The sequence below is a fragment of the Anomaloglossus baeobatrachus genome, chromosome 4, assembly GCF_048569485.1.
Source record: "Anomaloglossus baeobatrachus isolate aAnoBae1 chromosome 4, aAnoBae1.hap1, whole genome shotgun sequence".
Taxonomy (NCBI): Eukaryota; Metazoa; Chordata; class Amphibia; order Anura; family Aromobatidae; genus Anomaloglossus; species Anomaloglossus baeobatrachus.
The window spans coordinates 373,067,172-373,093,204 of record NC_134356.1 but is presented as its reverse complement, the minus strand read 5'-3'; the positions used below and the strand labels follow the sequence as shown (position 1 = coordinate 373,093,204).

Here is a 26,033-nt window from a genome sequence, read left to right as displayed (position 1 = left end):
GTACTTTGGAGGACTTCATTGTGGTGGTATCATACAGTGCTTGTGGGAAACTTATGTTGGCATCATACTTTATGGGTGCAAAGAAAGGAGAATCTACAGGCTTCAATAACAATAAGAGGAAAATCACTTTGGAAATCCTGTAAAGTTGTGAGATATGTTCGTAAGTGACCCAGACGAATATATATTTATTTATTTATTTATTTGTGGGGGGAGGGTAGGAGGACAATTAGAATTTCTGCTATGGGGTCGCATGATTTTTATGTAAGCCCCTGCATATTGTGGAAATATGCAGATTTCTGTTTTACCTTTACGTTTTCTGTGTTGTAAAGGGTTAGAATGGTTGAATACACATTTGCGCTGAATGATAAAATCTTTGTGCTTGTTTCCACATCATACCTATTTCCTAATATTTAATGACTGTTCTTGACTTAATAGTTAGCTATTTGTTATTCTGTTTGAGAAAAAATATGGCAATATTAATAAAAGTTCTTCATTGACATAAATAAGTGGGATACCGAACCAGCAACCTATGTAAGGCTTTATTCACAAATCAGTATTTTGCATCAGTGCTTCATCAGTACTCGTATACCAAAAACAGAATTTTCTCCAAAACACTGAACAAGTGTCAATCTTCCAATTATAGTTTTCTCTAGTTCCACTCCTGGTTTTGGCACAGGAACACTAATAGAAAATACTGACATGTGAAGGCCTCAGAGTCTTTTTGGTGGTGACTGAAGATTTAACAACTCAATTAGCACTCGTTTGAATGCACTTTTACATGGACTGATGTAAATTGTATTGAATAATTTGTTATAATTGCTGGGTCCCTATAGCATTTGCATATTGTTGTTAGCAAATTTCTACGTGTACACAGGGTTTGTGCTGCCAGTAATAATCATGCCCGAAAAACTGTATTCTGACAGGATCCCTAAAGGCCCAGTCACACTAAACAACTTACCAGCGATCCCAACAACGATACAACCTGATAGAGATCGCTGGTAAGTTGCTAGGAGGTCGCTGGTGAGATGTCACACTAAGCGACGCTTCAGCGATCCCACCAGCAACCTGACCTGGCAGGGATCGCTGGAGCGTCGCTACACGTGGAAGCATGCTGCGCTTGGTAACTAAGGTAAATATCGGGTAACCAAACCGATATTTACCTTGGTTACCAGCGCACACCGCTTAGCGCTGGCTCCCTGCACACCTAGCCACAGTACACATCGGGTTAATTACCCGATGTGTACTCTGCTAAGTGTGCAGGCAGCAGGGAGCCGGCTTCTGCGGACGCTGGTAACCACGTTAAACATCGGGTAACCAAGAAGCCCTTCCCTTGGTTACCCGATATTTACCTTCATTACCAGCGTCCGTCGCTCTCACACTGCCAGTGACAGCTCCCTGTTCCCTGAACTCCTAGCCACAGTACACATCGGGTTAATTACCCGATGTGTACTCCAGCTACGTGTGCAGGGAGCCGGCACTGACAGCTGAGAGCGGCGGACGCTGGTAACGAAGGTAAATATCGGGTAACCAAGGAAAGGGCTTCTTGGTTACCCGATATTTACATTGGTTACCAGTGTCCGCAGAAGCCGGCTCCTGCTGCCTGCACATTCAGTTATTGCTCTGTCGCTGTCACACACAGCGATGTGTGCTTCACAGCGGGAGAACAGCAACTAAAAAATGGTCCAGGACATTCAGCAACAACCAACGACCTCACAGCAGGGGCCAGGTTGTTGCTGGATGTCACACACAGTGACATTACTAGCAAGTTGTGCCTCAGCAGCGATGTTGCTACGATGTTGCTTAGTGTGACGGTAGCAAGTAAGCAAAGGAACCAAAGATTGGTGTTCCTTCCAGGACAAGGGCTCACAATTTGTTAGGGAATAGCACCAGTGAGATAATATTAAAATTTAACCTTTATTTTATTCCTTAAAACACACAAAAAGCAATATTAAAACCGAAGGTTTGACCATGCAGGTCACAAATCACACACTGCCCAGAGCTGTATATAAAGCTCAAAAGGGCCACAGATACGTCCCTTGGGCAAGATAGACAATGGGACAACTAAATCATGTGTTGAGAGCTGGTTAACACTATCAGTGGATAGCACATAGTCATAACGACAATAGTTCCATTATGCTCAGGTCAGAGTCATAAAATAACACAGGCAAAAGGATATATATTTTTCCTTCACTGAAGGTACGAAAAATACATATAAACACCTATTGGCTGTAATCAACACACAAGTTAGGCAAAAAAACAGGGAAGATCTCACCCATTCAGATGATCTTCTGTTGCTTATCACAGCATCTCTTGCTGACAGGGCCAAGGTGGGGCTTGGATTCCAGGTTGATGTAACTCACCCTAAACCCCATTGACTCCCGTCCTAACAAGGACGGTCCACAACTGAACCTATTGTTGTCCTTGTTCAAAACAGCCCCACATGCCTCCCGACGCGTTTCGTCACGTTTTAGTGACTCCTCAGGGGACCAAACATGGGTTAAAAGTATCAGGGCCAGTGATGGTGTAATGCCTGCAAGGTCCACACACACCAAATGCTGCAAACAGTTAGCCCCACTCATTCTGACCTATAAATGTATGGTCGGGGCCCACAAAGCCAATCCACAAAACTTCCGATCAGGTGCAACATTAATCACCTCACATGATCAACACTCACCACCAGCTGAAGGAGTAAGGACGCCAGGATTCCACGTGTCACAGTGTTTCCATATCGTTCGGTCTCCATTATCCAGCATGTGCACAGGACTTCCTGGTTGTGTTCACAGAAGCGAGGCTTGGAACACATCACGTGATACACACATGGTTCACCATGTGATCCACCGTGTCATCGCTTCATTCTGAGCATTACAGCAGTGTAGGATCTGCCCACACCAGTGGGACACGCCCCCGGCCGTCCAGGCTGCTTATAGGGAAAAATCCAAGCAGCCTGTCACATATGTGCAGGCACATCCAGCCCAGAATCAGCCGCACAGTGTTGTGTATATCCAAAACCACTGGGCAAGTGTATCACATGTTTCATGAGCCTATTTCAAACTTACCCTTGTCCCCATTAGTCTGTGCTGGAGATAAAGTTAGGCTCGTCATAACCATCAATATGTATATCATTATTTTAGTAACTCCATTAGGTAATTAAGATAAGCACTGTGTGAGATATATATGAGGTTTGGTGAGTGTTGCGGAAGTTGTGTAATTTAATATGCTTCAAGTCAAAGAAATGGAAGGTAAAGAGTTACTCTTCCACCATGCTAGTAGCAAAGTGGGTCATAAAATGACCTCATTGTGTCCAATGATATTTTAGCAGGCTGGAAAGTCAGTGGTCTAAGGATCATTATTTCTAGCAGAGAAGGGATAGAACAGAAAGTGACAGTGTCATTATGCTCAAACCGAGCGAAAATCCGAGAGAAGTCAGATGTAACAGCCATAGTTTAACTGCTCATTCAGGCCTTTGGGGGCCACTGTATCCAACCTGAAAATCCACCTGGTCTCTCGTTGTAGTACCAGGCGGTCCCAGTCACCACCTCTCAGGGGTTGTTCAATCTTATCAATACCAATAAATGATATGACGTTTTTCTTTCCTCCGTGGACATTATTTACATGTCGGGCTAAGGGGGTCTCTCTCTTATGTTCTATGTCCCCCAAGTGGTCCCCAATACGCCGTCTAAACTCCCTGATGGTTTTTCCCACGTATTCAAGGCCACATTCGCATGTGGCCTTGTAGATAATACCCCGGGACCGGCAGTTTATGAAGTGGCGTATATCAAATAGCTCCTGAGTGACATTTGAGTTAAAGTTTTTTGAGGAGTTGATGAATGGACATGCCACACATTTCCCACATCTATAGCACCCTTTCATGTTAGATTTTAGCCAAGTATGTTGTTGGGGTGCCTGGAAGTGGCTGTGGACAAGTCTATCCTCAATCGACCTCCCTTTTTTGTAGGTGACGTGGGGATATTCACCGACCTTATGTTCAAGGTCTTTATCCATTCGGAGGATACCCCAGTATCTTTCCAAGATATTTCTTACTTGTTGTGACCCGTTTGAATAGGTCGTGATGAACCTGATTGGTCCATCACCACCTTTCTCGGGGGCTGAAACTAGGAGGTCTGTTCTCTTTATTGTTTTAGTTTCATTATAGGCCTTTTTCAAAACTCTTTCAGGATAACCTCTCTCCAAGAACCTATCCCTGAGATCATCTGCTTGATGTTTAAATGATCTCTCATCGGAACAGTTCCTCCGCATCCTCAGATACTGGCCCTTAGGTATTCCCCTTTTGAGGGGTGCTGGGTGATTGCTCTCCCATCTTAGAAGGGAGTTTGTAGAGGTTGGTTTTCTGTAGGTGCGCGTTTTAAGGGCACCTCCCTCTGTCTTAGTGACCAAGATATCCAAGAAAGGTAGGGTAGTGCGATTGGTCTCGTAGGTAAAGTGTAAACCAATAGGGTTGTCATTTAGTTTGTTAACAAAGCTTTCAAGGGTACTCTCCGGGCCACGCCAGATGACGAATACGTCATCAATATAGCGTGCCCAGAGTTCCACTCTGTGGGTGTCCTCCACTTCGTCCTCGCCGGCAAAGACCATTGTCTCCTCCCACCAGCCCAGGAGCAAATTTGCATACGAGGGGGCACAAGGGCTCCCCATCGCGGTGCCCCTGCGCTGGTGGAAGAATTTACCGTCGAAAACAAAGTAGTTCCTAGTTAGACAAAAATTGAGTGCCCTCAGTACAAAAGCATTATGTTGTAAGAATTGACAACCCCTGGTGGACAAGAAGTACTCAGCAGCCTGCAATCCCTTGTCATGCGGTATTGAGGAGTACAGTGCCTCCACATCAATACTTGCCAAAATGCACCCATCATCAACACATATACCATCGATCTTCCTCAGAAAATCGGTGGAATCTCTGGTATAGGATTGCAAAGATGTGACAAAGGGTCGCAAGACAATGTCCAAATATTTGCCCAGATTTTGGCAAATGCTATTGATTCCCGATACTATGGGTCTGCCTTTGAGTGGGTCTAGTCCCTTGTGCACCTTCGGCAGCCCATAGAAGGTAGCAATAGTTGGATTCTGGGGCAGCAGGAATTCATATTCTTTCTTGTCAATAACCTTAGAGGCCAAGGCCTCATCCAGCAAGATTTTTAATTCAGACAAAAACATCTTTGTTGGATTTTCCCTCAAAACGTCATACCCTTCTCTATCATCCAAGAGATCCAGGCACATTCTGCGGTATTTTTCAGAGTCCAGGATCACCACATTGCCTCCCTTATCTGAGGGTTTTATCACAATGTGGCGATCCTGTTCAAGCCCCCGCAGGGCCCTGATTTCCTCTCCCGTACAGTTATAAGTGGAGAAAGGATTTTGCTGACTCAATTTTTTCAAATCCTCTGTCACCAGATTGACGAAAACATCCACTGTGGACATCTCACTTTGTGGAGGCGGCATTTTTGTGCTTTTATTTTTTAAGATGGTAAAGGGCCCCTCACCCCTAGTGTTGGGATTTTCTATGGCTAATGATTCGAGTAGCCTAACATCCGACAGCATGTCGGGTGGAATACCCAATTCTTCACAGGTCCTACCATCTTGTCTACAAAAATGCTTCCTCCACTTGAGTTTTCGTGCGAAGAGGTTCAAGTCTTTGACACACATAAATAAATTGAAATCGGATGTGGGGACAAAGGAGAGACCCCGTTCAAGCATAGACTTTTCCAAATCACTGAGAGGTCGGGAGGACAGGTTAAGAACCTGCAGGCCTATTTCGGAAATTGGCCCCTCCCCTCTGTTCGGCTCCTCAGTGAGTACTCGCGGTCTAAAAAACGAGGCCCCTGTGTAAATTGGTTTCCTCTGCCTCTGTTAGAGAAAGAGCCTTTCCCTTTTCGCGCCTGACCCCCTCTCCCACCCCTGGTATCACTCTCAGAGGCCTCGGTGTCAGAGGATGAGGGGTCTATGGGGATCTCGGTATGCAGTGTTTTGTTATTAAGGAAAATATATGCTCTGTTCTCTCTAAAATCCTGTAGATCGCGAACAAATTGTTTATGTTTTCTTTCTTTTACGTTATGTTGGAATCTCTCTATGTCATTTTGTAGTGTCAATTCTTTTTTAGAAAAATCTGGTTCACCAGAGAACTTTTTGGCTGAGTCTATCAGTTCTTTAAGGCTATCATTAAGGTGCAACAGGGTATTTTTTTCCTCCTCTAAGAGGAGTCTCATAAATCTGTGAGCACTCTCAGTGGCCTCTCTCTCCCATTTTTTAATGAATTCTGGGCTTTTTGATCTATTGCCTGGATTCAAGGTTATTCTAAGGCCTCTCGGTACTATGTTTTCTTTGAGATAGTTTTCCAGGGTCTGGACTTCCCACCAGGAAATAACTTGATCTTTATATAGTCTGGTTAGATCTTTAAATATCAGATTATAAGTGGGAGTGTATTTTTTTGTTATGGTAACACTGTCGGAAAAAACCTCCCTTGCTTCCTCCAGCCAACTGTCAGTCCTCAGACCATCAGACAAAAAACCTGCCATATCACGTTTAATTTAAGCAAGTAAGCAAAGGAACCAAAGATTGGTGTTCCTTCCAGGACAAGGGCTCACAATTTGTTAGGGAATAGCACCAGTGAGATCAAGTTATTTCCTGGTGGGAAGTCCAGACCCTGGAAAACTATCTCAAAGAAAACATAGTACCGAGAGGCCTTAGAATAACCTTGAATCCAGGCAATAGATCAAAAAGCCCAGAATTCATTAAAAAATGGGAGAGAGAGGCCACTGAGAGTGCTCACAGATTTATGAGACTCCTCTTAGAGGAGGAAAAAAATACCCTGTTGCACCTTAATGATAGCCTTAAAGAACTGATAGACTCAGCCAAAAAGTTCTCTGGTGAACCAGATTTTTCTAAAAAAGAATTGACACTACAAAATGACATAGAGAGATTCCAACATAACGTAAAAGAAAGAAAACATAAACAATTTGTTCGCGATCTACAGGATTTTAGAGAGAACAGAGCATATATTTTCCTTAATAACAAAACACTGCATACCGAGATCCCCATAGACCCCTCATCCTCTGACACCGAGGCCTCTGAGAGTGATACCAGGGGTGGGAGAGGGGGTCAGGCGCGAAAAGGGAAAGGCTCTTTCTCTAACAGAGGCAGAGGAAACCAATTTACACAGGGGCCTCGTTTTTTAGACCGCGAGTACTCACTGAGGAGCCGAACAGAGGGGAGGGGCCAATTTCCGAAATAGGCCTGCAGGTTCTTAACCTGTCCTCCCGACCTCTCAGTGATTTGGAAAAGTCTATGCTTGAACGGGGTCTCTCCTTTGTCCCCACATCCGATTTCAATTTATTTATGTGTGTCAAAGACTTGAACCTCTTCGCACGAAAACTCAAGTGGAGGAAGCATTTTTGTAGACAAGATGGTAGGACCTGTGAAGAATTGGGTATTCCACCCGACATGCTGTCGGATGTTAGGCTACTCGAATCATTAGCCATAGAAAATCCCAACACTAGGGGTGAGGGGCCCTTTACCATCTTAAAAAATAAAAGCACAAAAATGCCGCCTCCACAAAGTGAGATGTCCACAGTGGATGTTTTCGTCAATCTGGTGACAGAGGATTTGAAAAAATTGAGTCAGCAAAATCCTTTCTCCACTTATAACTGTACGGGAGAGGAAATCAGGGCCCTGCGGGGGCTTGAACAGGATCGCCACATTGTGATAAAACCCTCAGATAAGGGAGGCAATGTGGTGATCCTGGACTCTGAAAAATACCGCAGAATGTGCCTGGATCTCTTGGATGATAGAGAAGGGTATGACGTTTTGAGGGAAAATCCAACAAAGATGTTTTTGTCTGAATTAAAAATCTTGCTGGATGAGGCCTTGGCCTCTAAGGTTATTGACAAGAAAGAATATGAATTCCTGCTGCCCCAGAATCCAACTATTGCTACCTTCTATGGGCTGCCGAAGGTGCACAAGGGACTAGACCCACTCAAAGGCAGACCCATAGTATCGGGAATCAATAGCATTTGCCAAAATCTGGGCAAATATTTGGACATTGTCTTGCGACCCTTTGTCACATCTTTGCAATCCTATACCAGAGATTCCACCGATTTTCTGAGGAAGATCGATGGTATATGTGTTGATGATGGGTGCATTTTGGCAAGTATTGATGTGGAGGCACTGTACTCCTCAATACCGCATGACAAGGGATTGCAGGCTGCTGAGTACTTCTTGTCCACCAGGGGTTGTCAATTCTTACAACATAATGCTTTTGTACTGAGGGCACTCAATTTTTGTCTAACTAGGAACTACTTTGTTTTCGACGGTAAATTCTTCCACCAGCGCAGGGGCACCGCGATGGGGAGCCCTTGTGCCCCCTCGTATGCAAATTTGCTCCTGGGCTGGTGGGAGGAGACAATGGTCTTTGCCGGCGAGGACGAAGTGGAGGACACCCACAGAGTGGAACTCTGGGCACGCTATATTGATGACGTATTCGTCATCTGGCGTGGCCCGGAGAGTACCCTTGAAAGCTTTGTTAACAAACTAAATGACAACCCTATTGGTTTACACTTTACCTACGAGACCAATCGCACTACCCTACCTTTCTTGGATATCTTGGTCACTAAGACAGAGGGAGGTGCCCTTAAAACGCGCACCTACAGAAAACCAACCTCTACAAACTCCCTTCTAAGATGGGAGAGCAATCACCCAGCACCCCTCAAAAGGGGAATACCTAAGGGCCAGTATCTGAGGATGCGGAGGAACTGTTCCGATGAGAGATCATTTAAACATCAAGCAGATGATCTCAGGGATAGGTTCTTGGAGAGAGGTTATCCTGAAAGAGTTTTGAAAAAGGCCTATAATGAAACTAAAACAATAAAGAGAACAGACCTCCTAGTTTCAGCCCCCGAGAAAGGTGGTGATGGACCAATCAGGTTCATCACGACCTATTCAAACGGGTCACAACAAGTAAGAAATATCTTGGAAAGATACTGGGGTATCCTCCGAATGGATAAAGACCTTGAACATAAGGTCGGTGAATATCCCCACGTCACCTACAAAAAAGGGAGGTCGATTGAGGATAGACTTGTCCACAGCCACTTCCAGGCACCCCAACAACATACTTGGCTAAAATCTAACATGAAAGGGTGCTATAGATGTGGGAAATGTGTGGCATGTCCATTCATCAACTCCTCAAAAAACTTTAACTCAAATGTCACTCAGGAGCTATTTGATATACGCCACTTCATAAACTGCCGGTCCCGGGGTATTATCTACAAGGCCACATGCGAATGTGGCCTTGAATACGTGGGAAAAACCATCAGGGAGTTTAGACGGCGTATTGGGGACCACTTGGGGGACATAGAACATAAGAGAGAGACCCCCTTAGCCCGACATGTAAATAATGTCCACGGAGGAAAGAAAAACGTCATATCATTTATTGGTATTGATAAGATTGAACAACCCCTGAGAGGTGGTGACTGGGACCGCCTGGTACTACAACGAGAGACCAGGTGGATTTTCAGGTTGGATACAGTGGCCCCCAAAGGCCTGAATGAGCAGTTAAACTATGGCTGTTACATCTGACTTCTCTCGGATTTTCGCTCGGTTTGAGCATAATGACACTGTCACTTTCTGTTCTATCCCTTCTCTGCTAGAAATAATGATCCTTAGACCACTGACTTTCCAGCCTGCTAAAATATCATTGGACACAATGAGGTCATTTTATGACCCACTTTGCTACTAGCATGGTGGAAGAGTAACTCTTTACCTTCCATTTCTTTGACTTGAAGCATATTAAATTACACAACTTCCGCAACACTCACCAAACCTCATATATATCTCACACAGTGCTTATCTTAATTACCTAATGGAGTTACTAAAATAATGATATACATATTGATGGTTATGACGAGCCTAACTTTATCTCCAGCACAGACTAATGGGGACAAGGGTAAGTTTGAAATAGGCTCATGAAACATGTGATACACTTGCCCAGTGGTTTTGGATATACACAACACTGTGCGGCTGATTCTGGGCTGGATGTGCCTGCACATATGTGACAGGCTGCTTGGATTTTTCCCTATAAGCAGCCTGGACGGCCGGGGGCGTGTCCCACTGGTGTGGGCAGATCCTACACTGCTGTAATGCTCAGAATGAAGCGATGACACGGTGGATCACATGGTGAACCATGTGTGTATCACGTGATGTGTTCCAAGCCTCGCTTCTGTGAACACAACCAGGAAGTCCTGTGCACATGCTGGATAATGGAGACCGAACGATATGGAAACACTGTGACACGTGGAATCCTGGCGTCCTTACTCCTTCAGCTGGTGGTGAGTGTTGATCATGTGAGGTGATTAATGTTGCACCTGATCGGAAGTTTTGTGGATTGGCTTTGTGGGCCCCGACCATACATTTATAGGTCAGAATGAGTGGGGCTAACTGTTTGCAGCATTTGGTGTGTGTGGACCTTGCAGGCATTACACCATCACTGGCCCTGATACTTTTAACCCATGTTTGGTCCCCTGAGGAGTCACTAAAACGTGACGAAACGCGTCGGGAGGCATGTGGGGCTGTTTTGAACAAGGACAACAATAGGTTCAGTTGTGGACCGTCCTTGTTAGGACGGGAGTCAATGGGGTTTAGGGTGAGTTACATCAACCTGGAATCCAAGCCCCACCTTGGCCCTGTCAGCAAGAGATGCTGTGATAAGCAACAGAAGATCATCTGAATGGGTGAGATCTTCCCTGTTTTTTTGCCTAACTTGTGTGTTGATTACAGCCAATAGGTGTTTATATGTATTTTTCGTACCTTCAGTGAAGGAAAAATATATATCCTTTTGCCTGTGTTATTTTATGACTCTGACCTGAGCATAATGGAACTATTGTCGTTATGACTATGTGCTATCCACTGATAGTGTTAACCAGCTCTCAACACATGATTTAGTTGTCCCATTGTCTATCTTGCCCAAGGGACGTATCTGTGGCCCTTTTGAGCTTTATATACAGCTCTGGGCAGTGTGTGATTTGTGACCTGCATGGTCAAACCTTCGGTTTTAATATTGCTTTTTGTGTGTTTTAAGGAATAAAATAAAGGTTAAATTTTAATATTATCTCACTGGTGCTATTCCTTAGTGTGACGGTACCTTTACAGAGCTAGTCAATTGTGAACACTGATCTACATCCTGGCAATATTCGTCTTTTTCAGACGTGGTTAACATCCCTTTTGTACGTAACTGAAAAAGGCGAATACTGTAAGGATGGAGGCAAGATAGTATGTACAAAGACTACGTTGAATTCATTGAAGTAGTGAATGGCTGACGAAGGTCCAGTCAGAATACATTTCTTGGAGATTCTATTAGAAACCCCTATGTGCTAAGCAGAGAGTGTTGCATTAATGTGATCCCAGCCATGTACAGTTCTGTGTGTACTCAGCAGTTGAGATGTAATAAAGGACTTACTTGTGGTAAGGTTGGATAAGCAATAGGTATAATCTGCTTCTGGTTTTCTGACAATATGATGACATCGTCAATGGCCCACTGATCATATCCTTCTCCTGAGAAGACAGGTTGCCACCAGCGGAAACGGGTGCAAGGTGTTTTTGCTAAATTTGGAAGCTCAAGATATACAAACCTGGTAGAATATAAAAGATGTGCAAATATTTTACACAAGCCAGAAGCTAAATTTATCTAACAGTGTAAAGATGGGCAGAATCATCTGGTCTATCAAGATGACATATCACTGAGAAGCCATTTCTCATATTATATATTTCAGAAACCACACAATATGCCAAATTAACTAATGAGAAATTAAAAAATGAAACAATATAAACAAAAACAACATGATCACAAAGCAATCATCTCATCTCATAAATTAGAAAGAAAAAATTGGAACTTACTTAGGTTTTGTGAAGTCAGAGAAATACATTTCCGCTAGCAGATGCCAATTTATACCTCCGTTGTTACTGTACTGAAGTAACACTCCTTCTTCCCTACTATCTGCTTTATTACATGAAGAAATCTCCCCTCCAATTTGTATATAGAACTGTATGAAATCAACCCAAGTTGTGTCCATGTCCCAGCTAACGAGCTGTCTCCTTCCATCCTTTAAAAGAAAAGTTAAACATTAATTTATTCTAAAATGCACAAATGTCCTTGAGCAAGGGTTAACAATCTGTGCCTCAGGGTCCACATGTGAACTATAATTCCATTCTTTGCAGCCTCCCCACCCTTCTTTAGCACCACAATATTTGGGATTTCTCTATATTTAGTACTAGAAAGAGAAAAATATGTTTTTTGCATAAAAGTGGTTCTCTCCATCATTGCTTATGAATGCAAAACGCTGGCTGTTTATACAAGAATTCCAAAAGGAGCATGATCAAAAATAAACCTGTGTGTGAACAATTTCTAACACTACCAGCTGCAAATACAACCACTCCATAGATTATATAAACCAGGAAAACAAGGAGTTTGAGGTCAAATAAAACATGCAAATTTTATTGAAACAATCATAAAACTCCAATATGAACTGAAACACTATAATGAACAAGACATACACAATACGGTGCATAGAAGTATATGGTGGGTACAGGCACCCGTGTAAAATACCATAAAGAGAAATATTAATACATGAGAAATTTGAATTCCTTTATACATAATAATATGCTTTAAATGGAAACCAGTACATGAACCAATCAAGTGAATTCAAAGATACATACCAAAGTGCTAAGTGCTTTAAAATACAAATAGTCTCAAGGTAGACTCTAAGGGGCCGAAGAAATTCTCCAAATATGGACCTCAGACCTCGACGTACGTTTCGCATTTGGTCATTAGTTTAATCATGATGGAACAGCTTGGCTGCTTATGTAACTTCTGTATACTATAATGTAGACAGTTGTGTGGTCACCTTGACTCCTTTTATCTGGTGTGTAAAATCAGCATAGGATTTCCATTCATTGGATAAGCAAGTTACAAAATTGAAACCTTATACTTAATCATAGAATGGTAGAGTTGGAAGGGATCTGAAGGGCTATTGGGTACAACTCTCTGAAAGTGCAGGTTTTTCTAAATCATGACAGCTACAGTATATGTTTATCTAGCTTCTGCTTGAAGATTTCCATTGATGGAGAGCTCACTACTTCCTGTGGTAGCCTCTTCCACTCTCTGACTGCCCCCATTGTCAGAAAGTTTTTCCTAATGTCAAATCTGAATCTCCTTCCTTCTAGTTTTAGTTTTATCCCATTGCTTCTTGTACTTCCTTGTGCTAATGAGAATAGGGTGGTTCCCCCTGCACTGTGAAAGCCTTTCAGATATTTGCAGACCGTTATTGTGTGTATATGTCATGGTTAACTTATCAGAAATTTATGACATATACAGTCAGAACAGAATATATCTTTAAATACCCCTTCACCCTTATACTCAACACATGGCTTCAAGCTAAAAATCGTTCATCTGACAGTTATCTCCCTGGACTTCTCCATTACAATACTCTGCCAAGCATTTCTGTGTTCTCTTTGAGACATCCAGTTTTAGACTTATTTGGTAGTGGCTTATCTCCAGGGAGAGCAAAAAGACTAAATTTATCTAATAAAGTATAAAGAATTTTACTTATTTGCATTGGTGCCGAGTCCCACACACCCTTCTTTTTGCTACCTATCCTGGATCACGGACCAGCCTGTCCGGGGGACTGCGAGCATTCACCACAGCCTGGAAGACATCATATGGGTGAGCTGAAAACCTTTATCTCTACCTCCAGAGCAAAAAGACTGCCTATTAAAATCATAATACTGAATCCTTCTCCCACCCATCCACATTAGCTTTTCAACCAATACTACTGAAATTATCAAGTTCCACTGACTTTAATTTAATGTGTATGAGACTTTAAGTTTTATTGTGGCAGTAGGAAGTAGTATAATTTCAAACAAAAGAACAGGTCAAGTCCCATAGAAGTGCTAGGGACAGAGAAAAACGTCCGTTGTCTCTCTGCGTATCTCGCTTTAACCCAAGCATGACCCATGTTATTCAAAAGGGCAGAGCAGATGACCATGTTTTTCACTTACAGAATATGTATGAAAACCAAATTGCAGCATACCTTGCCTTACAAGCAGAAGCTAGATGCAAGGATATCATTATAGAATGCGTGTCCTTTGTCAACTACATTTCAGTACTCATAACAGTATTTAAAGGGAACATGTCATGAGATTTATGCTGCCTTGCAGCCATGTATGTTTTAATCTAAAACGCCAAAGTGTTTCAGAGAAAACATGGTTTAAAGTGAAGCTGTCAGGTGCGATATGCATCTAGAACCAGGAGCACTTCTGGGTGCATATTTCCAATCCTTGCCTAACTGTCCCTGTATATAGTAGCATACATAAAGAAATCTTGAGAAAAAGTATTTCTAAAGATCCTATATGATATGCTAATGAACGCAGGGACTAGTCGCAAGGGCATTACTTCCCCCGACTAGTCCGCCCTCCCAGATTGTTAGCAGGCCCACAGGGGCATGCTAACATGCTATTCAATGCCCATTGCCCTGCGTTATCACCGTCTGTGTCTGTTGTCACCACTTCAGAACGCCGAGCTTAGGGTTATTGAGCATGATCATAAGTCATGCACACTAGACCTCTCTGAAGCCCTGAAGTATACTCCATTTTTCCCTGAGGAAGTCATCTTTAGGGTGGCGACATGCGTTGGGGGGTCCTTTCTGATTCCTTCCTCCATTTCTGATCCTCTATTGTGGACCTTGTGTCTGGCTATTATTGTCCTATGTGATCTGGACAGTGATGATATTTATCCAAATGCACTACATTTTTCTTAAGGTGTTGTATTTATGCTTGTTCTGCATTTGATTTACTGTGTACAGTTTTATCTTATGTTGTTTCACTATCAAGCATGTTTCTGTTTTTTCGTCCACTTGATATATTGATATATTGAACTATATTGGAGAAGGAAAACTTTGGGGGTATTCTGCCTTATTATATGCAGCCCCAGTCACTATGTTCTTTTCTGTGAGTTTTTAAATGTTTTTAACTTGTTTTTGGTGTCTTTTTGCTATCAATAATAAAATATTTATGCATTTGCCTTGGATGATACCTTGTCGGTGATTCCATTTGTGAGACACCATCTTTCCTCTTTGTTGTCGTACTGAAGCGATGACAATGGACACAGGTTTGTACGTCACAACTGATGACTCAGGGCAATGGGCATTAAATAGCATGTTAGCATGCCCCCTGTGGGCATGCTAACATGCCAAGAGGGTGGAATGAGCGCAGGTACTAACGCCCATGTGACTAGTCCCTGTGCTTATTAGCATATCATAAAGGATGTTTAGAAATACTTTTTCTAAAGATCCTTTTATGTATGTTACTAGATACAGGGACAGTTAGGCAGGGATTAGAATTAGGCACCCAGAACTGCTCGTGGTTCTGAGTGCATATTGCACCTGACAGGTTCCTTTTAAAAGGCCGTCTAGGGACTATGCATCTCAGATGGCTAATACCATTTGATTTCAGGTGGCTTCTCCCCCCTCTGTTTTCCCCTACTGGAAGGTCTCTCTATATGTGTGTAGTAAGAGACCTATAAGTCTAACGAAGTGAGGAGAGGAGAAGCTACTAGGCATCTGCTGCAAACTACTCATCCAAAACATATAGTCCCCTGTTGGCTTTTCAAGGCATTTTATTGTTGAAATGCAGCTAAGTTTCAGAGTAAACCAAACATGGCTGCAAAAATGCATCCAGTATCTGATTCATGCTGCCCTCATGCTGGCGCACTGTTAAAGCTGCTGTCAGAGATTGACAGCAGCATTTTAACAAGTTAATAGTTGTGGGCAGAGCTCTGCCCCACCCGTGGCTGTTAGAGGCTGATCCTGCCTATGACACGCAGCCATTATCTGCTGAGAATGAGGCAGAGTCAGCCTATGAGCTAGCTTCATACACCAACTCCCGACTTGGCACCGCATATGTATAGCAGATGTTGGGAAGGGGTTAAAGAGGACCTTTCACCAGTTTATAAGCCTGTTAACCTGGCCACAGACACGTTTTATTGAGCTCTGGGTTCTCTATACTAATTTGTAATCTCTTTTGCAGAGATATTAGCTATTAAAATTGAGGTTGTGATTTATGTTAAGTGTAAGGGGACATTACCAGAGATTCTTCTCTGTTGTAATTTTTGCACTGCAAGATGTTGATAAATCAGAAGCAGGACACGTAACCAGGGGAAAAAAAGAACATGCCCCAAAAGGTCAGAAGAACATGTTTTTTTGTGAGATATGTAAAGACAGACCATTCTGCTCTCAGCCCTAACTTGTATAGACAATATAGTATCTCAGCCCTAACTTGTATAGAGTACAGCAGAGCTGAGTGTGATTGCAAACACCTCTGCAGCTTTCCTCTCTTATGTCTGTCAGCTTTGCCTCTGCCCCCACACTGACTGCCATTAAATGAAAGCTACAAGAAATGTTTGTAATCACACTCAGGTCTACTATACTCAATACAGTAAGTGCATAAATCAGGGCTATCTACTATTACTTTTCACAGAAAAAATGTTTTTCTGAGGGTGTGTTATTTTTTCTCTGCATGACACCTCCTGCTTATGATTGGTTATCATCATGGAGGGAAAAAAAATACACATCCCAGAAAAGAATCTCTGGTAATACCTCTTTGGACTTTCATAAATTATAACCTACACATTACAAGCTAAAATCTCTACAAGATCAGGAATGAGATGTTAAAAAATAAAAAAGACTTTTTATTCAGCTCTGCAGTCACTGTAACATGCCAAAAAACTGGTGGAAGGTCCTTGTGGAAGGTCCACTGGAAGGACAGTGTTGTTTTATTAAAATCAAAATATACAGTATGTCATATCTGTTAAAATTATGGAATCACAAAGAGTTTTATTATATCCTTGTGTAATATACTAAATACATGAGTGTCTTTGCAAAAGAGAATATTAAGTAATCACATTCATAGCTTTCAGAGCCCTTCAGGGAAAGTATACTGGCACTGCAGCTTGGTTTATACAGCTGAGAACGTTATTTGGCAGAGTACTATACATTTTACTGGCCTTACATGAAAGAAGCTCAAAAGTTTTGTTATACATGAGGTTCGAAGATCAGACAGCTCTGTCTCTAAGAAGTGACATCTTTGTGGTGCGCACAAGCCTTCCTAAAATATTACCATATAATACAAAAAAAGACATTATGCACAACCATTGCTGATAGAATGTTTGCACAAATACTAAAGAAACATATTTACTGGGAAGATTATGTACCTGCATAAACAAAGCTGAAGAAATCATTAAGCTTATATTTCAGGATCTGCCAATAATTTATGTGTACACACCTTTCAAGTATTATTTGTAACACTTGATATCACCTAAGCCTGCAGGGATTCCGGTAATACATTTCTGCACGTGATGAGCAAAAACAAACACATCCAACAAAACCTGGAAGACTGTTTTTGTAGATGCAGTGTATATTTTGGCTGTTTTAAGAAATATAGAAATTAAAGACTTACAGTCTTTGTGCAAGAATTATACTGACCAATGAGATAGCAAAAAAATAAATAAGCACAAAGTAAACAAAACAATACATGCTTTTATTTCTTATTAAATGTATATGATTTGTAAGTGTATGAATAAATAAAAATGGCAGAAATAACAATCAAATTTGTAGAAAAGGTTGGCTTGTACTGCTCCTTTATAAATATCATCTTTGATAGAAATGTTTTGCATTGTGTATTTTTAACAGCAATTTTAGGCTATTTTAATTACATTTTCTTTTTAGTTTGAAATTGGTCAAATTAAAAAAGATGTTATTTTTTTGTCCAGATGTGGCTGCATTTCGTTCACAAATGTTTTGAGGTTAAGTTATACTGTATATTTACTCATGTTATGCAGGAAAAGATTATTAAATGAGAATATTTTAATACACAGTAAAGTGTGTAACATTATTTTATTAAATGCATTCAGAATTACCCACTGTTTTTTGGAGGTGGATGAGAGTGGTCCAGGGTCTTTTATTATTATTATTATTAATAACTTATATAGTGCTATTAATTCCACAGCGCTTTACATACATCAGCAACACTGTCCCTATGGGGCTTACAATCTAAATTCCCTATCAGCATGTCTTTGGAGTGTGGGAGGAAACCAGAGTATCTGTAGAAAACCCAGCAAACACGAGAAGAACATACAAATTCCTTGCAACTGTTGTCCTTGGTGGGATTTGAACACAGGACCCCAGCACTGCAAGACTGCAATGCTAACCACTGAGCTTTCGTGCCGTTGTCTTTTGATGTTGTTGTATTAATGCTCCTATAGGCTAACAGGAGCGTGTTGGGTCTCTGATTGTCAGAGACAGGAGAGAGTCTTGGGGAGATGACAAAAGTGAATCACTGCTTCTGACTTAGCTGCTTTCAGCTACATGGCGCTTGCTATGTGGTTGACAGAAGAATTGGCAAAACCTTCTGCTGTGCACTGTGATCGCTGGGAGTTCGCCGTTCACAGTTGAGCTGCCCAGATCAGCTGTGCAAAGTAACCTGTAGCACAGCATGGGGATGATTTTTCCTGTTACTGGGGCTTCCATGCAAGCTCCTATATAAAGTAAAATGTGCACCAACATGGCCAAGAACTATTCATGATTTAAGATCTTAAAGAGGTTGTCCAGTCTAGAATGAAAAGTCTGCAGTCACTCTGTGTGTCGGGTTCTGGGCGTAAGTTGGCATATCGCATACTTGTCAGCTGTTCCCAGAGCGGACACCGACAAATCCACCCAGTGCACAGTGCGTGCCCTGGGAGGATTCACAAGTCTGCAATCACACAAAATGACTGCAGACCTTTCATTCCAGACCGAACATCCCCTTTAATGTGTTTAACAAAGAATACAGCCTTGTTCCAGTCACTTCAATCTCAAATTGATACTCTGACCCACAAAGCTCTGCACATTGCTGCACTATTCTCTATCTTCTACCACATTTTTTCTACCATCCTACCCCTACTTTACCTTGTGGTAATAATCCACGATTACCAGCCCTCAAATTGGTACCTCCTCCTCCTATCAAGACTTCCCTTAAGCTGCATTAGTTCTGTGAAACGCACTACCCCAGAAAGGTAATTCCCTATATCCAAAGTTTAAGTATGTCCAAAAAAATATTGACTCACTAACCTAACTCTTCTGTTTCCCCATTCTACAAAATTTCTCAAAATCTGAAACTGTACCATCATCCAACAATAACCTACTTTTTTGACCCACTTCATAACTACGCACACACACAAGCCAGAGAATGGCTCATGCAGATTTATGACTTCCACGATTTAGTATAAAAGATGTCTGGAACTCTGTATGAATCAGGTACTTTTTACCTATTGTAAACCTACAACTTCCCTTATAGAGAAGGTGTAAATTCAAACAACCAACCCGAAAAGATCCCAGTGACCAATCCACTTTTCGGTTTGACTTTTTACCTATTGTGTCAATCTTTATCCTTATAGATTGTAAGGTCTTACAAAAAGGGCCTCTGTTCTATTGTTTGGATTGTTTATTAGTTGGTTACTCTGTAATACTTGATTTTGTATGCAAATGGAAAAGCTGAATGGTAAAAAGAAGGGGAATATGCTGTTATGATATAAAGAATTATAATTGTTATTGCTATCTTTAACCCTTTCATGATATCCGCCATACATGTACGGTCCAAGTCGGAAGTGGGTGTATGGAAGTGGGTGTATGCCCATCCTCAGCAGGTGATGGCTGTGTATTACAGCAAGGACTGGGTTCTAACAATTATAGGTGGAGCATTTTAAAGGCACCGGAACAGGGGTGCACCATTCTAACCGCCCATCGGCGTTCCGAAAGGGTCTGCTGAAGCCCTCAGTGCTTTTCATAGCAGAGCTTCTTTGAAACCCAGCCTACAGCCGGCCTTCATAAGAGACAGTGAATTTTACTATATACAGCAATGTTAGGGCATTGCTGTGTATAACACAAGCTTTATTTTTCCTAAGGGGACTATTAAGAACAGTAAAAAGTTAAAAAAGTTTAAATAAAAAATGAAAAAAAATAAAAATGAAAAAAACATAAAAGTTTACCCCTTTTTGCTCCATTAAAAATAAAGACCATAGAAAATCACAGTGTCCAGAAAAATCAGAGCCATCTAAATATAAAAATAATTAACCTGAATAGTAAACACCAAATTACATTCCTGTAGTTGCTGTAATACCACAAAAAATGATGTAAGAAGTGATCAAAATGTCATATCTATCCCAAAACAGTATCAATAAAAACATTGTCTTGTCCTGCAAAAAATAAGCCCACACACCGCTCCATTGACTAAAAAATGAAAACATTACGGGTCTTGATAAATGGCGACACAACCCCCCAAATTTTTTTTTGCAAACTGCTGTAGTTTTTTTCAACTCTAAAATAATAATAAAATCGACATGTTTTGTATTGCCGTAATCGTACTGATGATTAGAATCGTATTGCGAGGTAATTGTTACCCCCAAATGAACAATGTAATAGTCCCTCAAAAAATGTCAAAATTGTGTTTTTTTCACAATATCTCTCTATTTGGATTTTTTTCCAGGTTTCCAGTACGCTATGTGGTAAAATGAATGGTATATAATATATAAGTAGGACACTAAACAGTTTTACATGCACAGATATGGTTCAACCCCATAAAAATATAAAAAAAATAAATCTGTCACTCAAAAACTTGAGTTTGTTAAAACCTTCTTCAACCAAGAAACAGACGGACAGTGTTTGATTCAGGGGTGCAGCACTGTGGAGATGTGACCGCTGTTTTAGGAAGGTTTTAACAAATTGAAATGTCACACATATTGCACGTTTTTGGACTGCTTAAAATAAATGTAATCACATTTGCTCTAATTTTTGAGTGCCAGATTTATTTTTTGGGTAAAATAAATGGTGTCACTCAAAAGTACAACTCGTCCCACAAAAACAAACCCTCATATTGATGGAAAAATAAAAAATGATGGCTCCGGGAGGAAAGGTAAGAAAAAATGAAAATACAAAAAAAAAAAATTGGCCCCGTTAATTTACAGTGCCTACAAGTAGTACTCAACCCCCTGCAGATTTAGCAGGTTTGATAAGATGCAAATAAGTTAGAGCCTGCAAACTTCAAACAAGAGCAGGATTTATTAACAGATGCATAAATCTTACAAACCAACAAGTTATGTTGCTCAGTTAAATTTTAATAAATTTTAAACATAAAAGTGTGGGTCAATTATATTTTGTGGAATAACCCTTGTTTGCAATTACAGCTAATAATCGTCTTTTATAAGACCTGATCAGGCTGGCACAGGTCTCTGGAGTTATCTTGGCCCACTCCTCCATGCAGATCTTCTCCAAGTTATCTAGGTTCTTTGGGTGTCTCATGTGGACTTTAATCTTGAGCTCCTTCCACAAGTTTTCAATTGGGTTAAGGTCAGGAGACTGACTAGGCCACTGCAACACCTTGATTTTTTCCCTCTTGAACCAGGCCTTGGTTTTCTTGGCTGTGTGCTTTGGGTCGTTGTCTTGTTGGAAGATGAAATGACGACCCATCTTAAGATCCTTGATGGAGGAGCGGAGGTTCTTGGCCAAAATCTCCAGGTAGGCCGTGCTATCCATCTTCCCATGGATGCAGACCAGATGGCCAGGCCCCTTGGCTAAGAAACAGCCCCACAGCATGATGCTGCCACCACCATGCTTGACTGTAGGGATGGTATTCTTGGGGTCGTATGCAGTGCCATCCAGTCTCCAAACGTCACGTGTGTGGTTGGCACCAAAGATCTCGATCTTGGTCTCATCAGACCAGAGAACCTTGAACCAGTCTGTCTTAGAGTCCTCCAAGTGATCATGAGTAAACTGTAGACGAGCCTTGACATGACGCTTTGAAAGTAAAGGTACCTTACGGGCTCGTCTGGAACGGAGACCATTGCGGTGGACTACGTTACTTATGGTATTGACTGAAACCAATGTCCCCACTGCCATGAGATCTTCCCGGAGCTCCTTCCTTGTTGTCCTTGGGTTAGCCTTGACTCTTCGGACAAGCCTGGCCTCGGCACGGGTGGAAACTTTCAAAGGCTGTCCAGGCCGTGGAAGGCTAACAGTAGTTCCATAAGCCTTCCACTTCCGGATGATGCTCCCAACAGTGGAGACAGGTAGGCCCAACTCCTTGGAAAGGGTTTTGTACCCCTTGCCAGCCTTGTGACCCTCCACGATCTTGTCTCTGATGGCCTTGGAATGCTCCTTTGTCTTTCCCATGTTGACCAAGTATGAGTGTTGTTCACAAGTTTGGGGAGGGTCTTAATTAGTCAGAAAGGGCTGGAAAAAGAGATAATTAATCCAAACATGTGAAGCTCATTGTTCTTTGTGCCTGAAATACTTCTTAATACTTTAGGGGAACCAAACAGAATTCTGGTGGTTTGAGGGGTTGAATAATAAATGACCCTGTGAATAAACTTTTCACAATTTAAAAAAAAAAAAGAAATAACATTCTTTTTCTGCAGTGCATTTCGCACTTCCAGGCTGATCTACAGTCCAAATGTCACAATGCCAAGTTAATTCCGAATGTGTAAACCTGCTAAATCTGCAGGGGGTTGAATACTACTTGTAGGCACTGTATGTCTCATAACGAAAAAGCCCTACTATTATTTTTATGACATAAAGACATTAACTGATATGTGGCTTGACATCATCAATAGGAAAATACCTTTGAAAAATACAGAGATGATCCAGATGAAACAATTCCACAGCCTTCTTCAGGCTTCACAATTTCTCCCCCAACTACTTCCTGCCAGTCAGTTTCCCAGCCATTTAGTCCTTCAAAGTCTGACATTACAGTGGATGGAAGGGAATTTTCAGGAAGACATTCTGAACCCTGGTATCCAGAATCACATCTATAGGAAAATATTGAAAAAAAATGTTATTTCATTACAATAGCTACAAATCTATACATTTAAAATGAGTGAATTTATACTCGTACCAACTCCAGCAGGATTGGCGATGCTAGGCATTATATTTGAAGGGGTTGACCACTACTGGACAGGCTTCTTTTAAATGCTAAGGTACCCAGCTAAAATAAAAAAGTATATGCTCCCCTTACAGACTGGTGCCACTCCAGCAATCTTGGCACTGTGCCTCCCAACGATCACGTGACATTTATATGTTCCATCTGATGGATGTGTGAAAATTTCAGCTGATCAGCAACTAATCACATGAGATAACAATGATGTGACTGCCAGGAGGCGCAGAACAGAAATTGCTGCCAAGGGCACAGAAAGTTAATATGTTTTTTGTATCTACTGTACTTTAAAGGGGTTGTCCACTACTAGGACAACCCCTTCTGATTCTACGTTTCCCCCAGGTAGAATAAAAAAAGCCTATGCTCACCTCCCGTACCAGCACTGTTCCAGTAGTGCCCGGGCTCACGGTGTCGGTGTTCACATGGGTTGTGACGTCATGCAAGCCCCGCTTTGAATCAGTGCCGACTTTTTTCTCCCCACCTTTGGACCAATTAAGTTAACAGGAAGTGAGTACTGGGTTTGTTTTCACTTTCTGTTGATTGCTCTTTTGGTCCAAAGAAGTGGAGATGATTGGATGCGGGGCTCGGGTGACATCACAACTCCACATGAACCCCGGCACAACAAGAAAAAAATCTACAAATTATTAAAGTGAGAAAAAGTATAGTATGACTAATGGATTTGAAAAATGTATCACTTTCAAGGTATCGGGTCATGAAAAACAATGCGGCTGTTTTCTTTTTCTTCACCAAATAAGTTTTGCATACCAAAGATGTATTTGCCAGATCAGTGTGTGGCTGCAGAATGAAATTTTCATGTAAGAAGCTTTGGCCACAGAGCATAGCAGGGCATTGTAAAATAGAGCAGGAGCCCTTCCGGTTCACTACCCCATGCACTCTTTGTAAATCCCCACATTATCAGCAGCACAGTGACCCCATACCATTACATTTCTTCTGCCATGCCTGAGAGAACACATTATCCCTCCCTCCGCATTTGACCTATATCTCACATATGTTCTTATATGGTCTAAACACATCAGACTTAAATAATGCTATTAATGTCCTCTGTCTGTATTCCCTCACCCATTTTCACTTTTTTATGTGTCAGCCAGGCAGTAGTGCACACTAATATGTAATATTAAATTCCTTGGCCGGTTGACACATGTTATAATAATCATTTAGTAATACAGTTTGCTCATGCGTCTAATAAGACAGCATGTTTTCTTTTTGCCCTTTCGAAAGTAAATTCTCAATAATTTGTAAACAGATTACAGATCTGTGATTGCAATTAATAGCTTATTAGAAGTAAAGTAGGAAAACGTCTGACTCAACAAACAGATTCTTCTTTATTTCTTGAATAGTTCAAACATAAAACATTGAATAACCAGAGAAACGGTAAATTAGCGTGATTCAAATCGGAGGTAAATCCAACAACCGCTTCATAAGTTAAAACATTTACAATCATGTTTCCACCTGGTTGCCAGTCCAGGATTCCGGGCACCGCACCCACATCTTGGAGTCTGGTGAGCTGCTGTTTCTTTATGTGTATGGTAAATTAGCGCTTGTGTCTACATGTTTCTGGTGTACAGGCATGGTTAAGGGTGGATGTACACCTAAAACGCATAGATAGAAGAGCTAATTTAGCGTCTCTCATGTGTTACTCAATGTCCCATGTATGAACTATTTCAGAAATAAAGAAGAATCTGTTTGTTGAGCTGGAACTTGTCCTACTTTATATCAAATTCAGGCCACGGCGGAGCCCTTGTAAGAGCCTCGAATAGCAAGTGGTCAATGTATATACTGAACTGGACTTTCTATTTTCAACTTGTCAGATTCTTAAAAAAATCTTGCAATGGATTTTTAAAATAATAAGTGAAGGTACATTCATGTTCCGTTTCCCAAGTGGATCCAGTAATTGGCTGACGTGGTCAGGTGACAAAAGATAGTGCCATAAGAGAAACATCCAATGACTTTTCTAGTCACAGACTACTGTGGCCTTATGACATCCAGTGAATATATCGCTTCTTGAGCTGACCAGACCTCTGGAGTGTTCTGTGCCCTATTCATGGGGGTGATGAAAGAAGAGTATGCCTCCTTTTTACATATTGAAGAGATGTATGCCTAGAGGAAAAAAAATGTTGTCCTTGTACAACCTTTTAATAAAAAAAAGATAAAGTATTTTAAACTACAGTATGTGTAAATAAGTGTAGTCTTTAAATACGGTATTATTTTGCCGTATATTAGCAGCTTACATTGGTTGTCTGATTTTAAAAATCCATTTTCAAATATTCAATTAGGTAATTCTTGATGTACACCAGCCAACAGATTAAACAATCATCTATTAGGTACATACAAGAAAATTGGAGCTTGTTTAATAGCTTGTTTTTAACTGGCCGACAGCCCCTTCATGCGCAAAGAACGCTCATTGACATGATTGTTCTATGCACCATGACTGCCATTGTGATTCACATTCTTGCCATTGTTTGCACAGGATAATATGCTGGTGAGAACAAAGATTTTCAATCAAGCTTAAAAATCATTTTTCCCAATGAACTTTTTTTTTGTTTGTTCTTTGAGTGATTGTCAGCCTGTTTAGACTGGAAGACTAAGAACTAATGTTCCTAGGAACACTCGTTCCTGGAAATCGGCACATGTAAATGCACCCATAATAGATGGGCTTCTTCTGTTCACAATTCTCATCTGTTAGCCATAGGGAGAGAGTGTCTACAAAGAGTTGGTTTGGAGGACCCAGCTTTACTTTTAATAGGTGACGGTTAGTGCTTTAACCTGTGGCAGTAATGAAGAAGAATTGCAAATGTTGTCCCCCAGTGATAAGAAGTCAGAGACAACAACTAATTGCTAGGCATCTCAAAGCTGAAAACACTTTTAATTGTTAAACAGAGCCTCTATATTTACCTACAAATTCCATGGTCACACCAGCCATGTCCACTGCACATGTTAGGGCATTGTTGTCCAATGTAAATATTGTCCAAAGCCCATTCATCTTCTGCCGTATAATACCG

General features: G+C 41.3%; 1 protein-coding gene and 1 long non-coding RNA gene across 5 annotated transcripts in view; one reads left to right on the top strand and one right to left on the bottom strand.

The window, feature by feature from the left end:
* The window catches only part of RELN (reelin), a 906,715-nt gene that overhangs the window by 224,998 nt on the left and 655,684 nt on the right, over positions 1-26,033 (bottom strand). For all 4 annotated transcript variants that reach the window (XM_075345182.1, XM_075345183.1, XM_075345181.1 and 1 more), the window contains 4 exons: positions 25,927-26,033; positions 22,702-22,888; positions 11,896-12,101; positions 11,459-11,630 (listed from right to left, as the gene is read on the bottom strand). The exon at positions 25,927-26,033 is cut by the window's right edge and continues 31 nt beyond it. In XM_075345182.1, coding sequence (XP_075201297.1) covers positions 11,459-11,630; positions 11,896-12,101; positions 22,702-22,888; positions 25,927-26,033 — 672 coding nt within the window. The remainder of the gene's footprint in view (positions 1-11,458; positions 11,631-11,895; positions 12,102-22,701; positions 22,889-25,926) is intronic.
* Positions 10,182-26,033, top strand: part of LOC142303636 (uncharacterized) — a 94,985-nt gene continuing 79,133 nt past the window's right edge. Inside the window, exon 1 of the long non-coding RNA XR_012753045.1 lies at positions 10,182-10,331. This is a non-coding gene — a long non-coding RNA (uncharacterized LOC142303636). The remainder of the gene's footprint in view (positions 10,332-26,033) is intronic.